This window comes from Durio zibethinus, chromosome 25, assembly GCF_047325235.1.
Source record: "Durio zibethinus cultivar Kanyao isolate XHJ-2024 chromosome 25, ASM4732523v1, whole genome shotgun sequence".
NCBI classification, from domain to species: domain Eukaryota; kingdom Viridiplantae; phylum Streptophyta; class Magnoliopsida; order Malvales; family Malvaceae; genus Durio; species Durio zibethinus.
The window spans coordinates 15,115,131-15,133,351 of NC_143186.1; the positions used below are offsets into that span (position 1 = coordinate 15,115,131).

Below are 18,221 nucleotides of genomic sequence, written 5' to 3' on the forward strand. Positions count from 1 at the left end.
TCAGCCCAAAAAATGTTTAGTCTAAGTCTACTATCCCTTTAATAGGCCCAATTAAGTTATTTTCTTTTTCGTTCTTTTTTATACCCATTCAAATAAAACAAAATTTCTTCCCAATAGCATATCAAATTAAGAGCGTTTATAATTTAGTTTTAATTGAATTAATCAATTAAACTTATTTAATTTGGTTATTATTGAATTAATTTCAATTGGTTTTCAAAAATAGTTTAAAAAAAATTTCAGTTTTTGATTAATTTGGATAAAAAATCAAATTAACTGAAATATTATAAAACTTATATATAAAACTAAAAATATATGAAATTGTTTATTTTATTTTAAGTTATTAGAGTTTTTAATGTAATATTTAAATATTTTCGTTGGATAACTTTATTTAATTTGTTTTACGTATGAGAAAATAAAAATTTAGATATAGTTAAACTTAATGCATTTGATTATTTAGTTAACAAAAAAAAATTAACAAAATCAATTGAATTAATTTTGATCAGTTAATTTTTAAAATTTAAAAAATTTAATTCAATTAATAAAAATAAAATCACATAATTCAATTAATTTAATATTAAATAATTTAATTTAACATTAACCGAACTGACGAATCAATATCTATAATAAACTAACAACTTTTCATTAGTATTAGTAGGACATAAAAAGGAAAAGTAATAGACATTAGCTGCAGGTTATTGTTGTCATATGATTACTGATATCAAAGCCTATCTTTATTTTCTTTGCCTTTATGATGAATTTCTTCATTGTGCTTAATTGGATAAGTTTTGGTTCTGTTTTTGCTGATCCATTTTCTGGCATCTCTTCTCTCTATTTCTCTCACATTATCTTAGATCACTTTCTACCTCAGAGAATGGGTCGGTTGCCTGCGCAAAATGCCTTTGCCTTAGCTTTGCCTGGCTCGCAACAAAATCAGGGGTCAGCAAAAAAACATCTGGTGCAGATCGAACCCAAAGAAGAAAATTTGCTGTGCTTGCCCTGAGACGAAGAAGCTCAGAGACGAATGCATCGTTGAGCATGGTGAAAAAGCTTGTGCAAAATGGATGGAGGCTCATCGTATTTTACTTCGTGCAGAGGCCTTCAATGTTTGAGATTGGTATTCAAAGTTTATAGAATGAAAAGAATTTGAGGTACAAACTATTTATTAGAGGGTTACACAGATATGATTTGAAAAATTTAGGAATAAAGGAAAGATATCTTTTTCTGAAAATTGGTGTTGGAGCATCCCAACTATTCATTTCTTTCATATTCTTTGCTTTTATGAGGTTGTTTACCTCTGTGGAATGAATTGGAACTGCCAGAATACTTTCATGAGTCAGGATATGGACAGAGACAGAACTCGGTATGTCTTGGTTCCTTGAGTAAACATTTTGCCCTTTTTTATCTTTTAGCTGCTGACTCTCCATGTCAATTTTCTCTCTTATTAATTGTGTGTTGTTGTGTAACTTATATTGGTCAAAATTTTGAGCAAAGAAAATTGTATACAGTTAGTGGAAAGATGGCAACTTGATGACAATTTAATTAATAATGGAAGCCAAATGGTGAACAGATTATTGTGATTCTCAGTTTCTTTTTGTCTTTATGTCTGGACTGTATCCCTTTGTAGAATATATTGATCACTGGTTGATCAGAGCTCAAAAATAATGAAAATAATTTTTCAGGATTAGCTATTCTCTTAACCCTTAGTTTAGCTGGTTCTAGTTCAGGAGAATAAATTCCAGTTCAAGTCCCACAATATAATCAAACTGCAACTTTACCTTTACCTTGTACACGTAGCCGGTGTAAAAGATAGAGCAAAGCAGAGAAGAGTTATACTAATAGTAATTCATTAACAGACAAGTCCATGGACATGGCCATTACATGATCACAGTATGTAAGAAGACACAAACATATGACAGACAGACAACAAAAGACAAAACATTCAACCCAAATTTCATTATTTTTTAGGTCATGATGTCGCCATGAACTACAACATTATTATTTTTTGTTTGCTTAATGACAACTACATGTGCAGTTTGTGCAGCTGCAGCTAGCTCCGCACTTGCACTGGCCATCATTCTCAGCTGGAGTCTCAACTACAACAGTGTTGATGTAGCTGCACAGAAAGAACAAAATACAGATTATAATTAGCATATGTATACTTCAAATTAAGTTTCTTTATTCTCGAGTCATCGACTGTGAAAAACATATTTCTTTTTGCCTTTCTTGATAAGTACTTGGGAGAATATATAGGTAGAAAATCATGCATCAGATCAAGAAGTTTTTGATTGCTTGTTGGAAAATCTATGGAATGGTTCAGATCTTAGCAGCATATATGAAATTTTATGTTTATTATTGGTTTGTTTCTTTGCAGATATCAGAGTGAAGTGCAGAAAGTATACCTCTTCTCAGTCTCAATGATCAAGCAGTTTCCTTTCTTCCTGTAAGCATAGAAAAGCAGAAAAAAGTCTTTAGTTGCAATGATACTTGATTTCAAACTCACAAAGAGCTTAAAGACAGCAATTAGTTCGAGTTTCGACAAGTGGTCCCTGAGGAAACATGGTAGGAAAAGATAAAATAGCCGCTATGGAAAAGTTTTTGTTCAGTCTGACGGTAACATGGCAGAAATGAACACAACAACTTAAAATAATAACATAATCTCGAACCACACACAACCTTAGAAGGAAGTTTATCATGGATGGATTATCGATTACTTACAACGCACTGGCTCTTGTCAGCACAGTCACAGTTGCTGCACTTGTCAGACATGGTGAACTTGGAAAGTTTTTGAACGTGAGAGCTGAGAGATGAAGGTTTTTTGAGTTTCTAAAGTTGGTATAGCTTGCAATGGTTGAGATATCTCCAAAGCTTTGCATGATCATTTATTTATAGGTGGAGGAGGCAAGAAGGGAGAGGGTGCTGTTTCGTATATGGGGGGCCAGGTAGGCATGCGAGAAGCACACTCCTCTCGAGAAAGAGTCAGAAGGAATCTTGATAATGGAGGGGCTTGGCATGCCATCCTCCTCTCATGTCAATGTCATTCCTCATTTTTTAAAGAGAGATGGCATATATATATATATATATATATATATATAAGATATCTATCTATATATCTTTATTAAATTTAATAATTTAAATATTTGTATCATATTTTATTAAATATATATAAAATATAAAAATATTATATTATAATTTATATTAATATATAAAAAATGAAATGTATTTTTTTAATTTTTATTAAATTTATATATGATTTGTCAATTTTAAATTATGTTGCTTTTTTTTGTATTATATTATTATATAATGTTTAAAAATTATTGTATCTAAAATTATCAAATTCAATTTTTCCCTTAACTAACAAGTTGAAAGAAGATAATAGCTCCACAACAAATCTGTGGTAGAAGAATATAGATAAATCTATTTCAGATTCTTTTAGCAGAATTTCATTTTAAGATTGTTGGTAGGAAATTTCTTGATGCTTTGAAACACTTGATAAACCAAAACTACGGCAAAAGATGGTATAAAGGGGTTTTACTTTATGAAATTAAATGTAATTGATTCCTAGCACTTATCTTGGTCTTAATTTACAAATATGGTATCATGATCATCATATCATATGGTACAAATATAAATATTGTAGACAAAAAGTTACAACTTCACATGACTACATTCTTTATATATATATATGCGTGTGTGTGTGTAAGAATCTGATTTAATTATACAATATAAATTTTTTTTAGTTATATATATATATATATATATATATAAAAGGGATCTGACTTACTTACACAGTATAAGTTTTTTTATTAGTTTTACTTATTTTTAAATTATTGATTTTAATAGACTTAAAAAATAATGGAGACAAGTAACAATAAAAAAATAATTTAATCTCATCTTTTATAGATATATTGAAATTAATAATTAAAACAACATGTAAAGTTAAAAAAGAATTATACTATACAAATTGATTCTTCCTCAAAAATAAATAAATAAATAAATAAATACACACATATATATATTCTCTCATCATATCAACTTCATTTTTTAGATAATAAATATATAAATAAACGGAGCTTAAAGCTTATCAGGATTAATTATGATATTATCTAAAAAACCCCATTGAGATCATGCATTTTTTTTTTTCAGTTTCTATTTGCTTTTAAAAATGTAGCTCACTAGTATTCCAACACGCATATAGGAGGCATAAATATCTTTATATATTGATCGTCCGAATGTTAGGCATTTTCCTTGGAAAAGACTAATGGAGAATTTCCCTTTGACTAAATTTCTTATTCTTGAAAGGTGCGGTGAAATCAATTTTAAAAAATGAAAGAAGAATTGGATAGGAAAAAAAAATAAAGAAAAAGAAAGCTTTATTTAGAAAATAGGTTGTTACATACATGCATCAAGATCTCTAGTCTCGATTAATATTGTGAATTGATGTATTTTAAAATGTTTTTATATCAAAATTTTTTAAAATTTGTTATCCAAAGGCATCTCCTTATATAAGAGTAAGCCCATATATTTGTGCATTTCTATATTATGAAAGGTGACATATTGTCAACCATCGTTTGGTGTGGTATTAATTTTTTGCTATAATGTTTTATTATCTTTATCCAATAATTACATGTTAAAGTAAGCAAATGTTCTCCATGAAATGATGGTAAATAGAACTTTAGAAGCTTGGGTTTTTAACCTTAAGAAAAAAAACACTACAAAATTTCATATCAAATGAAGAAAAAGAAAAAACTTAAGGAGAAAGTCAGTTGATTAGGCACAAACAACATTATTAGGCATAGATCTGCTCAAGAGCTAGGCTATTTGTCTAAGTTTAAAAGTTCGTTTAAATTTTAAGAGGTTTTGAATAAAAAATTAAAATTCGTTAAACAAGTTTGAGCATAATTTTTAAGTCCATTTAAATTTCAAATTTGGATAAAAGATTTAAAAATCAAGTTTGGCCCAACTTGAATTTACATATATATAAATTTTTTATTTTTATATATATGTATATGTGAATTATATATAAATTAATTCACATTTAAGTAAAAATTAAAAATTAAAAATATATATTTTATTAATTTTAAATTTTTACATATATAATTTTTATTTTTAATTTATATATATGTGAATTAAATATAATTCTATTAAACTTAATTTAATCACATTTCTTTAATTTTTTATTATTTAAATTAAGTTTAGTGTGTAAGTTTGTGATTATTTTTTTAATTTAGGTCGAACTTGAAAAAATTTTGAAATAAAAATTTCAAGTTAAGTTTAAACAAGCATATAAATTATTAATACCAAACATAAGCTCGGTTCAAGCCCAACTTGGCTTGACTCATGAACATCTCTAATTAGGTATAAAAAAAGATATAAAATGACATCTTAATTATAGAATTTTTTGATTTAAAATTTTTTTAAATTTATTTTTAAAAAATATAAAAATACATAAAAGGAACATTTCATAAGTAATTTAACAAAATCTTCTAAAATTATTATCATTGTAAAAATCTTCTAAAATTATGATAATTGTAAAAATCTTCAAGCTAATTGTTATATTTCCTAAGTAATCTTATAAAAATCTTCAAATATCATAAGTTATTTAAAGAAAATATTTGGAATAATTATATTTTTAGTCCTAAAAATTCACGTGTATTTATTTTTCACTGTCTATATAAACACAATTTTCAGACATTAGTATGAACGTGGACAAATTTTATAGGATGAGAAGACGCTAGAGTTCAAAGTGTTTCTCTTAGCGATCTTAAAATGGTTGTGGATTACAAGAATTCTTGTCTGCTCATTGTTGCATTTAATTGTTGTTCATGGCAATTCAAGAAGATAGGAAATATATGCACCTACTTCTCTTGGAAGGTAAATATTGGCTCTTCCATTTTGTTGTAGCAATCCAACATTTTTTGTTAATGTTTTAGTTTATTTCATATTTTTTCCCTTTGTTTTTTTTACTGTAAGAACTTATAGTAAGTTTGCTTATTTCACATCGGATGAAAGGGAAAACTGGTTAATAAACAATCTGCATATCCACTTTGTGAAAACATTCTCAACTTTCCCATAACAAAATATGCAGTACAAATTTCATCAAGGAAGTGGAAAGATTTATCGATTTCAAAGCACAAGCATACGTATCTTTTGATGACAACGAGTCAATGGACGATCATACAACTGGAGTACTTAATCATGTTCTGCCTTATCGGCCCATGACAAACCAAAAATTAAGAAGCTTCAATTTCCATGTCGAGGATGAATTGTGGCTTTCGAATTTGCTATATGATTTGGGCTGTGTGTTGAGAGAATTTAATTGAAGAGTTCAATCTCAACCTTGGAAGATTTTATAAGAACAAAGAATAGCCTTACATATAAGTTTTTAATCTTTTTATCCTTGTATAGCAAAGAAAAATCATGGTTGTCCTCTTCACTAACCCCCTTTTTTTTTTTTTTTCCTTCACATGTTCATATCAAGTTTTTTAGGATTATTACATAAAATACCAAACCCTTTTCGACAATTTGATAAATGAAGTATTGGTTTATGTTGTTTTGGTAAAAAATAAAAATTTATTTATTTATACATGCATACATGAACGCTTTTAAAAAATAAAAAATCAATTATCGAACCAAATAATGATATTATGTTGGGAAATAAAAAAAGATTTAGATTAGTATACATAAAATCAATTAGGTGAATGAAGTGGAATTAAATTTAAATAATATATGAATTAGAAATTAAAAATTATGAGTTGTTTACTCTTTTTACAAAAAATAAAATTCAGATAAATTGGGCTTTTAATTGTTAGTCCATTTGTTGGGCCAAAATCTAGTATTGACCTTTTTCTTTGTTCGTGAATTCAGCCCAAAAGATATTCAGTCTAAGTCTACTATCCCTTTCATAGGCCCAAAGTCTGCTACATCCACAGGCCTGCCATTGCTTAAAGTCTTTTCTTTTTCATTCTTATTTATACCCATTTAAATAAGAGAAAAAATTTTCCCAATAACATCTCAAACTATGGGTGTTCATAACTAAATTAATTGACTGAATTGATTTAATTTGGTTAGTTGGTTGGTCACTGAATTAATTGTGATTGATTATCGAAATTGATTTTATAAAAATTTTAATTTTTGGTTAATTCAATTTGAAAACTAAATTAACCAAAATTTTAACCGAAATCTTATAAAACCTATAGATAAAACTAAAAATATATGAAATAATCAATTTCACTTTAAGTTATTAGGGTTTTTAATTTAATATTTTGGTGTTTGAATATTTTTATAAGATGATTTTATTTAATTTGTTTTACATATGAGAAAATAAAATTTTTAAATATAATTTAACTTAATATATTTTATTATTTGATTAATTGAAAAAATTAATCGAATCAACTAAATTAATTTTAATTGGTTTATTTTTAAAATTAAAAAAATTTATTCGACTAATAAAAATAAAATAAAATAATTTGATTAATTCAATTTTAGGTAATTTGATTTGAAATTCTAAAAATACAAACATATGACAAATAGATAACAAAAGACAAATCATTCAACCCAAATTTCATTATATTTTAGGTCATAATATTGCCATAAAGTACAACATTATTATTTTATGTTTGCTTAATGACCAACGCGTGCAGTTTGTGCAGCTGCGGCTAGCTCCGCACTTGCACTTGCCATCATTCTCAGCGCTGGAACCTCAACGACAATAATGTTGATGTAGCTGTTTAGAAAGAACACGACACAGATTATAATTAGCATTTGTATACTTCAAATTAAGTTTCTTAATTCTCGATTCATCGACTGTGAAAAACGTAGTTCTTTTTGCTTCTCTAGTTAAGTAATTAGGAGGTTATATATGTAGAAAATCATGCATCAAATTAAGAAGTTTTTCATTGCTTGCTCGAAAATCTAAGGAATGATTCAGATCTTAGTAGCATATATGAAATTTTATGTTTATTATTGGTTTGTTTCTTTGCAGATATCAAAGTGAAGTGCAGAAAGTATACCTCTTCTCATTCTGAATGACGAAGGTGTTTCCCTTCTTCCTGTAAGCATAGAAATGCAGAAAAAAGCCTTTAGTTTCAATGATACTTGGTTTCCAACTCACAAAGAGCTTAAAGATAGCAATTAGTTCGATTTTCCCCAGGTTGTCCCCAAGGAAACATGGTAGATAAAGATAAAATGGATGCTATTGAAAAGTTTTTGTTCAGCCTGACGGTGACATGGCAGAAATGAACGTAACAATTTAAAACAATAACGTAATCTCAAACCACACACAACACTAGAAGGAAGTTTATCATGGATGGATTATCGATTACTTACACGCACTGGCTCTTGTCAGCGCTGTCGCAGTTGCCGCACTTGTCAGACATGGTGAACTAGGAAAATTTTTGAACGTGAGAACTGAGAACTGAAGGTTTTTTTAAGTTTGCAAAGTTGTTATAGATTGCAATGGATTGCTATATCTCCGAAGCTTTACATGACTCTATATTTATAGATGGAGGTAAGAAGGGTGAGGCTATGGTTTTGTGTATGGAGGGCCTGAGTAGGCATGAAAGAAGTACACGCTTCTCGACGAAAAGTCAGAAGGAATCTTGGTAAAGGAGGGGCTTGGCTTGCTATACTCCTCTCTCATGTCGGTGCTTCATTTCTCGGTCTTTAAAGAGAGACGGCATATATACAAGTACAGATATCTACCAACGTATCTTTGCTAAATTTAGACATTAATATATTTGTATCATATTTTTTTAAATATATATAAAATATAAAAATTATTATATTATAATTTATATTATTATGTTAAATATAAAATATATTTTTTAATTTTTATCAAATTTATATATGATTTAGCAATTTTAGATTATATTATTTTTACATAATTTTTTATATTATTTTTGTATAATATTGTTATATCGTATTTAAAAATTATCATATTTAAAGTTATTAAATTTTAATATTTTTTTCAATCAATAGGTTGAAAAAAGATAGTAGCTTAACAACTGATTATCTAAAATGCGATACAATGATATGATACAAATACGATACGAAAATAAGACACAAATATGATATGATTTAAAATTGTAACAATAACTATATATGGATTTAACAAAATAAAAAAAATTATATTTTATATTTTTATATCGATATAAATTATAACACGTAATATTTGTATAAAAAATGATAAAAATATATGAATTTTAATATTATATACGATAAAAATATACGAATCGTCGAGTCTAGTCACAACTAATCATTGATAAAAGAATATGGAGAGATCTATTTTAGATTCTCCTAAGAGAATTTCTTTTCCAAATTGTTGATAGGAAATTTCTTGATGTTTTGAAACACTTGATAAACCAAAACAAGGGAAAAAATGGTAAAAAGGAGTTTTACTTTGTGAAATTAATTGTAATTGATTTTGAGCATTGACATTCCTAGCACTTATCTTGGTCTTAATTTACAAATATGGTATTAGGATCATATCATATAGTAAAAATATCAATCTTGTAGACAAAAGTTACATCTTTCACATAATTACATCCTATATTAAGAGAAGGTGTTAATTTACACAGTATAAAATTATAAAAATTTTATACAATTTTTTTACTATTGATGAGAAAGATAAGTAAAAATAAAAAAAATAATTTAATTTAATTATTTTAATTTATAGAAATCAATAATTAAAAAATATAAAATATTTTTATTTTACACTAATATAAATTAATCTTTCTTCATATAGCAATGTGTGTATATATATATATATATATATATATATATATATATATATTCTTTCAAGTCTTTTCGTATCAACTTAATTTTTTTTTAAATAATAAATATATAAATAAATGGAGTTTAAAGCTTATAATGATTAATTATAACATTATCTCAAAAATCCCATTGAGATCATGCATTTTTTTTTTCAGTTTTTATTTGCTTTTAAAAATATAGCTCACTAGTATTCCAACACGTTTATATTAGGCACAAACATCCTTATATATGGACCATCAAAATGTTAGGCATTTTCCTTCGATAAGATTGATAGAGAATTTTTCTCTGCTCATTACTAAAAGAATTATGTATAAATTCCTTATTCTTGAAAAGCTAGGTTTAATCTAAAAAATTGAAAGAAAGTTGGATAGCAAAAAAATTAAAAAAATAAAGAAAAAAACTTTTTTTTAAGAAAATAGGTTATTACACACATGCATGGATTTATTTAAAAATACTATAAGAAAATACATATTAGCAGTAATTTTGTAGCGGCCTTTCACTTGTAAACGTCACTAGCTTCATTATTTTTATAAAACTTAAGGCGTTTATTATCCAAATGCCATTAAATATTCAAATAGTGACGTTGTTACTTATAAACGTCACCCAAGACTTAATATCAATGACGTTTCTCGACTAAAACACCTTGAATTATCTTGCCTAAAAAATTTCAGTGAATACTAAAGACATGTTTTTGGTAGACAACGCCTTCAATAATCACCTCATAAAAAATTGTATGAGATTATTAAAGTTATTTTTTACAAGAAACGCCTTTAATAATTAGACAAAAAAAATTCTCAAGCTTATTGAAGTCGTTTTTGTTCAAAAACGCCTTCAATAAATGAGTTCAATAAATCTCATATCAAAATATTTGGATCGTACGGATATTAATCATAAGGTTGTAGGTTCGATCTCTCTCTTTAGCCTTTTTTTTGGGTTTTTGCATGGATTATTTGTAATTGATTATTCTAGGTATTTTTTTGACAAAAACGCTTTCACCAATTGCTTTAAAAAATTTTGCAGGAATATTGAAGGCGTTTTTCTTAGAGAGACGCCCTTAATAATCCATAAGAAAAATATGGAGCTGATTCTTGAAGGCGTTTTTGACTGAACTTGCCTTTTATAATCCAATCATTAAATTTTTGTTGTTATTATTAATGGTGATTTTTGCCAAAAAGGCCATCAATAATCCCTAGACAAAAATTGAAACGGATGCTTGAAGGCGTTTTTAGCTCAAAATGCCTTTAATATTCTAGACGATAAATTTTAATTGTCGGATTATTGAGGGTGGTTATACTAAAAAACGCCTTCAATAACATTTTGTTAGGGACTATTCAAGGCAGTACCAATAGAAAAACGCCTTTCATAATCCATTCGATTAATTTTTAATTGGTATTATTGAAGGCGTTTCCATACAAAAAAATCAAGATGGATTATTGAAGGTGTTTTTTTGCCTAAAATGCCTTTAATATTCCACACAATAAATTTTTGGAGGGGATTATTGACGGTAATTTTGGTAAAAAATGCCTTTAAATTTTTTTGTTAGGGATGATTCAAGGCATTTTCTTGCTAAAAATGCCTTTATTTATCCCATCAAAAAAATATATTTGATATTATATATGTGAAGTTAGTTGTAGGTTTATGCCTAGAAAACGTTTGCTGTCAGTTATATATTTATGCCTAGAAAACATTTGGTTTATATATCTGATACTATGAATTACATTTTGAAATTTACATAATGAATATTGTTGTATTTCAATAAATTGACCACACATCCAAAATTAAAACTGATAACGTTGCCATATTAATAAACTTTTATGAAATAATCATACTCAATAATTTATTAAGTACACATAGTGTATTCATATTAAGTATAACAATAATATTAAACCAATACCCCAATGTACAAACTTAAAGTTTCCATTCAACATGGCATGTTAAAAACGTTATAACAATTTGTTCCTTATATATTTACATTCAACCAATAATGTCTAACTTGAAGGTTTATCAACATTGATAAATGATAATACATAATCACACCATTCTTTACTGGCTTCATCTAGTTCCTTTTCTGTGAAGCTTTCTTTACTCTCCCACTAAAAAAAAAATCAAAAGTAAATGTTAACAAATGAGAACATAATGTACATTTTTATTTTTTTTGAAGATATAATGAGTTTATGAAATTTATACTAATCTTGAATGGTGTGGTCATAAAATCATGTAACATTATCTCTTGCATAAAACGAAAGACATAATATCTACATTCAGTATTACCGAGTTGATGAAGTACCTGAAAATTAAATTGAGTTGATTTAGAAAATATTTATCTACACAAACTCAGCATAAAAGAATATATTTCACATTTACCAGTAATAACACCCTTTTCGATTTTTTTATCTTCTTAACGAATGTAGATATTACCCTAAATTGAAAAGAAAAAAATACTTAATACATAAATAAAATTTTTTATGAAGAAATAGAAGAAATATAATATAATAAAGTGTAAAGAAACCTCACACTTTTTTTGGGGTATGAGAGGGAAATAAGTTATGGATGGCTTGTATCTTATCCGGGTCTATCTCGATTCCTCTTTCACTGACCACAAAGCCCAATAGTTTTTTTGATTTGACACCAAATGTATATTTAGCAGGATTCAACTTCAGTTGAAATCTTCTCAATCTATCAAACAGTTTTTTGAGGTTAACTATATGATCTTCTCCCTCACAAGATTTTACGATCATATCATCCACATATACCTCTATTTCTTTATGCATCATGTCATGAAAAATAGTCACCATTGCTCTTTGATAAGTAGCACTAGCATTTTTCAACCAAAAGATATGACTTTGTAACAGAATGTCCCCTACATGATCACAAATGTAGTTTTTTCCATATCATCTCGAGCCATCTTGATCGGATTATAGCTTGAGAAGTCATCTATAAAGGAAAACGTGGAATGCCTAGTAGTATTATCCACTAAAGTATCGATGTGAGGTAGAGGAAAGTTATCCTTAGGGCTTGCTCTATTCAAATTTTGATAATCGACACACATTCTCACTTTTTCATCCTTCTTAAGAACTGGCACTATGTTGGCTACCCATTCAGGATATTTTGCCACCTCAAAAAATCCAGCATCAAATTACTTCTTCACTTTATCTTTAATTTTTAACCACATCTTCGACTTCATGCGTCTTAAATTTTGCTGTACCAACTTGCATTCTAGTTTTAAATGTAACTTATGCTCTACAATATCAGTATTGAGTCCTGACATATCCTGATAAGTTCACACAAACATATCCACATATTCTCGAAGCAACTCTTTTAGTTTCTGTCTTTCAACTGGGAAAAGAGATGTATCAACTTTGATCTCTCTTTTGTTTTCACCGTCTCCCAAATTCACTAATTCGATAATTTTCTGGTGGGGTTCAATTGACTTATTTTTATGTTTTATTAATTTTAACAAATTAGGAGGCAATGTGTAGTTATCTAAATCTTTCTCATTATCAAGTTCATCAACATGAATTAAGTTTTCGAAATGAAATCCAAGATTATTACTATGATTATCTTCGTGTTTATTATTTAAGACCATACAAAAAGGTAAGAAGAAGAGAATATTGGCACACAAAAATGGAAAGGCAAAAAAATGATGAAAAAAGGGAATAGAAAGTAAAATACAGATGAAAATAATATAAGAAATGTGGATACATCTTTTAAGTCTTTTATTAAAACGACAAACATAAAGACACCACCAAAGATCATTCAATGCTCATAAAAGCAATTAGGGATTTAAAGTTTCACAATACATTACTTTTCAAAAGTTTTAAAGACAACAGACAGTTCTACGACTTTCCAATTGTCTAACTCAAAATCTGAAAGACAATGGTGCATGAACAGCTCTTTTATCTTGACTATTCTTTTTTTCATCATCCACTATTTAAATGACCAGCTCTAAAAATTCTTCTACAAATCTTACACTTAGGGCTTCAGGTAAATCTGGATAAATATATCTTCTTGAATAAAAAGAATCATAGAGATATGAAATGACCATAAACTCTGACTTCGGTTCATATCCTTCAAGATTAACCATCTTTTATTTTTTTTCATTCACCATTCTCATTATATCCCTTCTTGTTGGTTTATACCCTAAGTCGAATCTATCTTTCTTGTTATATACTGCCAGTGGCTTTATAATTCCTTGTAAGTTCTTTCCTAGTTCAGTTCCAGGTTGCCATCCCATCTTAGTAAGCTGCTTAATGATCATTTTAGTAGTTGTAGATAGGTGTAGTAAATATTGTTTAGATCCTTCAGTCATATATGTTGCATTAGCTATCTCGAAGGATCTGTAAAAGTATTCTAGTGCTTAATCTATTGATTTCACATAAAGAGTATTTATCCGTTGAATTACCAATAAATCTTCTTCTCCTACCATACATGTTAGCTTTTTTTCAACAATAAATTTAACTTTTTTATGCAATGATGATGGAACAACACCTGTCATATGAATCCATGACCTACCCAATAAACAACTATATGAAGAAGAGATATCCATAACTTAAAATTTCATATTGAAAGTGCATGGGCCAATCTGTAATGGTATTTTTATATCTCTTATCACATTTCTTTGAGTCCCATCGAAGGTTCGAACTATCATATGACTGGGCTTCGTATAAGATTCATCAACAGAGAGTTTTACCAGAGTAGTCATAGGCATAACATTGATGGATAAACCATTATCGATCAAAATCTTAGCCATTATATGACTCTTACACTTTATAGTAATGTGAAGAGCCTTGATACTTTCTTGACTTTCAAGAGAAATCTTTTCATCACTTAATGAGATATAGTTTAAAATTATCAGATTACCAACAAGCTATTCTATGTACTCAATAGAGATATTATGAGACATATATGCTTGATTGAGCACTTTCAGTAGAGCATTACGGTGTAACTCTAAGCTTAGCAATAATGATAATAGTAAAATTTTAGCTGGCATCTTGTTAAGATGTTCTACCACACTATATTCGCTATGTTTTATTAACTTTAGAAATTCGTAAGCTTCATTCTTAGAGATCGACTTCTGACATTCTTTTTTTGAGGTGATGATAGGATTATTTTGACTTTCCACTTCTCTTTCTACCTTTGCTTTCTCTTTTCTAGCCTTCTCTAAAGCTTCTAAAGTATAACATCTTTCACTTCGAGTTATACCTTCTATGCCTGTTATGTTCGCAGTATCTAGATTGACTACGATATCACAATCATACTTTCACGATACTATTTTGTCATTTTGGTATGAAAAATGGGTAAAAACTTTAATTATCACCACTGGTCGAGAGACGAGCTTTTCTAGGTTCAATGTCTACTGTTCATCATAATAGATAGTTATCGGTCTATGCATAAACTTATTTTTTAAATCAATGATAGACACTTTAGCTTTTACCAACTCTTCACTTTCTTCGTAAAACTCTATCCAACCCATATCCATCAATTTTTACACCTCTTGATGATATTGACGATAATTCTTGATAGGATACCCCAAAGCACCTCTGTGATATTTACAGCTCTCAATTGAGTTAATCACTTCAGAGTAATTTTGAGGTTCTATTGACTTCAACATGTCAGCTTTGACCAAGACTTCAAACACTTTAGCCATCGAAGTCTTAACTTCATATATTCTTTCTTTTACGTGGCTTTTTTACCCATCAATTAAGGTATTTATTGATGGTTTGGTATGGTTCGATAGAGGGTTTTCATTAACATTTAGAGTCCCTTATTTGTTGGTATCAAAGTTTAATACCCCTTCATTAATTAACCCATGCACTTTATGCTTCAAAGTAGCAGTTCTTAGTGATATGACTTGGATTTTCATAATGATAATCACAATACGCATTGGGGTCATACCATTTGAGAAATGGAAGTTTCAAAGGTTTAACAATAATAGGAGCAAGTAAATGTTTCTCAACAAATTGGGAATACAAATCTGTATATGTCATAGGAATGTGATCAAAGATAGGTTTTTCTTGGGTATTTCTTGAAACTCTCAGATCAATATTAGGACTAGGTCTCCATTCTGGTCTTGTAGATATAGTAGGATGATTGTAGGTGGGTGTCCGAAAGGATGACTGAAAATGGGGTAGATAAGTTAGTTGTGGTAATGACTGGTATGATTGATATGGATGAGGAATAGATGTAACATGGTTTACGAAAGAGTAATGGATCTAGTAGACTGGTGTAGAATAGGGTGTGAAATCTCTGAACTGTTGCCCCATATAGTTCACTACTTGAGCTTTATTATCTTTCTTTTTAGAAGCTCTGTCTTTCTTTGTTCCACTTGTCTCTCCTGTATCGAGCTTACCATTTTTTATAGCATTTTCATTGATCTCACCTGATATCACCATATCTGTAAAGTTTTTGGTTACATTGCCTATCAATCTCTCATAGTACGATGCTTTCAGGATATTCACAAATAAAACAGTTATTTCTTTCTCAGTGAGAAGAGGTTGAACTTGTGCAGCCATGTCTCTCCATCTTTGTGCATATTTTTTGAAGCTCTTAGTTGTTTTCTTTTCCATACCTTGTAAAGATAGACGATTTGGAGCTAAATCTCTGACATGCTGATATTGTGTAAGAAATGGCCTTGTGAGCTCTTGCTAAAAATGAATACGAATCCTGTCTAGTTGGACATATCATCTAACTACAGATATCATAAGATTATCTTAAAATATGTGCATCAACAACTTTTTATCACGAGTATGTGCTGTCATCTTATGATAATACATAGTGATATGAGTCATCAGACATTTCGTGCCATCATATTTTTTAAATTTAGGGTCCTTAAATTTTGGTAGAATGACTACATCTAAGACTAAACAAAGGTTAGTCGCATTTATGAAGCCATAAAAATTCATTTCCTTTATAGCCTTAAGCCTGTTTTCTAATAACTTCATATTTTCCCAAGCACTGGTATTTTTCACTTTTTCAAGTGTTTGTATCCTTAGCCTTTCTCTTTCCTTAGGATCATCTAAATCAGGAACTAAGATTGGCTCAGATGATTTTTCCATCATAACGAGATTAATAAAATTCTAAAATTATCTTGAAGCAGGTGTAGATGTCATTCCTGGATAAGGATTGGGATATCCACCAGGAGTAGGAATTGGCACTCTAGTTCTTTGAGAAGGTTAGGTCGATCGTGGCTCAAACCCTGGAGGGTAGATAGGATCTACCATATCTGGCGATTGCTTTTGAAAGCTAGGATTTTTTTCCATTATTTTTTTCTTGTCAAGTTTTTTGAACATATCCATTATTGTACTGAGAGCTCCTCTTAGTTCTTCTTGAACTTTTTCGATTCTCTCAAATTGACTGACCTATTCTTGCTTCATAATTTTTGTTTGAGTCTTAGTATTGTATGAATGATGAGTAGGTTGGGTCAAAATTTTTGAGGGATGAGCAATTTTTGAACCTTTATTACCATAAATTTTTTTTTTAAAAAAGAAAAAAAATCAGAATACTATTATTGAAAATTTTATTTTTCACTTATTTTATGAAATATGATGTACATGATGTATGAATGCAACTGGGAGATATTTGCTCTTGGACGAATTTCAACACTAAAAATTTTTATTGATTCCATACAACTTTTATTACATAAGATTTACCATCCTAGAATTATATCCATAGAAGCGTTTGACTTGTTCATAATGGTCGTTCGCCTCATCTAAAAAGTTCACTAGGGGCTATCCATGTTCTTATATGGGATTAACTTCTCTTTTTAATGCTTCTACCTTTTCAACCATCTCTCATGCTTTTTTCACTACATTGTATACTTGATTAGTTAGGTGTTCTATATACTGTTGCCTTCCTAAGCTTTCAGCTTTCCACCTTATGCGAACATCCCTTTCTAAATCGCATGTGAAGATCTAATCCTTTTCTCTTCTATGCCACTCATCTATTATTATTGAAATATGACTTTTATGGTCTTGCAGTTGCGTGTCTAATCTTTGGATCACTTGGTGAAGTGATTCTTTTTCATTTAGTACTTTAAAATGCTTTCTTCTCTTTTTTGTGAGCATAACTTTCAACCTTTCTTTTTCTTTTTGGCATTCCACCAATCTTGCTGAGGTTGTAGAGTATAACCCTTTCCAATTTTGACATTCTTGAGAAATTCTGGTGGTCTCCTCTTGCTTTTTTTAAGCTTTGCCTTTCCATTGGTTCATTTCCTCTCGGAGCTCATCTATTTCACGTTGTCGACTAAGGTAAGACTTGGTGACTTTTTCAATTTTGAATTAAACTCGTAATCTCTTATTTTTCTAGTATAGATCTTTCAAATCACTATTGGTCACATCTCATTCTTTTATGACTTTTTATAATCTACTTTCTTGTATCTCTACTTCATATTTCAATTATCTTACTTTCTCACGAAGTCTCAAATTTTTTCTTCTTATTTCTTCTTTTTCAGC

The 18,221-nt window shown here is 28.9% G+C and overlaps 1 protein-coding gene and 2 pseudogenes across 3 annotated transcripts; 1 reads left to right on the plus strand and 2 right to left on the minus strand.

Annotated features, from left to right (window-relative positions):
• Positions 1-631: 631 nt before the first annotated feature.
• LOC149511671 (cytochrome c oxidase copper chaperone 1 pseudogene) lies at positions 632-1,710 on the plus strand (annotated as a pseudogene). The gene is made up of 2 exons (XR_016333502.1): positions 632-1,148; positions 1,284-1,710. The product of XR_016333502.1 is annotated as a cytochrome c oxidase copper chaperone 1 pseudogene (transcript).
• A 117-nt stretch (positions 1,711-1,827) lies between these two features.
• On the minus strand, positions 1,828-3,007 carry LOC149511672 (uncharacterized). Its single transcript, XM_089754127.1, has 3 exons — positions 2,716-3,007; positions 2,400-2,438; positions 1,828-2,113 (listed from the first exon to the last, which is right to left on the minus strand). The coding sequence occupies exons 1-3, from the start codon at positions 2,877-2,879 to the stop codon at positions 2,011-2,013; spliced, it is 306 nt and encodes a 101-aa protein (XP_089610253.1). The 5' UTR covers positions 2,880-3,007; the 3' UTR covers positions 1,828-2,010.
• Positions 3,008-7,448: 4,441 nt separating this feature from the next.
• LOC111275838 (metallothionein-like protein type 3) lies at positions 7,449-8,585 on the minus strand (annotated as a pseudogene). Its single transcript, XR_002688405.2, has 3 exons — positions 8,326-8,585; positions 8,010-8,048; positions 7,449-7,723 (listed from the first exon to the last, which is right to left on the minus strand). The product of XR_002688405.2 is annotated as a metallothionein-like protein type 3 (transcript).
• Positions 8,586-18,221: the final 9,636 nt, after the last annotated feature.

Coding starts and splice junctions, on each gene's coding strand:
- LOC149511672 (XM_089754127.1), bottom strand. CDS start 2,879: ATGATCATGCAAAGCTTTGGAGATATCTCAACCATTGCAAGCTATACC. Junction 2,439..2,715: donor CTGACAAGAGCCAGTGCGTT/GTAAGTAATCGA, acceptor CTATGCTTACAG/GAAGAAAGGAAACTGCTTGA. Junction 2,114..2,399: donor ATCATTGAGACTGAGAAGAG/GTATACTTTCTG, acceptor CTTTCTGTGCAG/CTACATCAACACTGTTGTAG.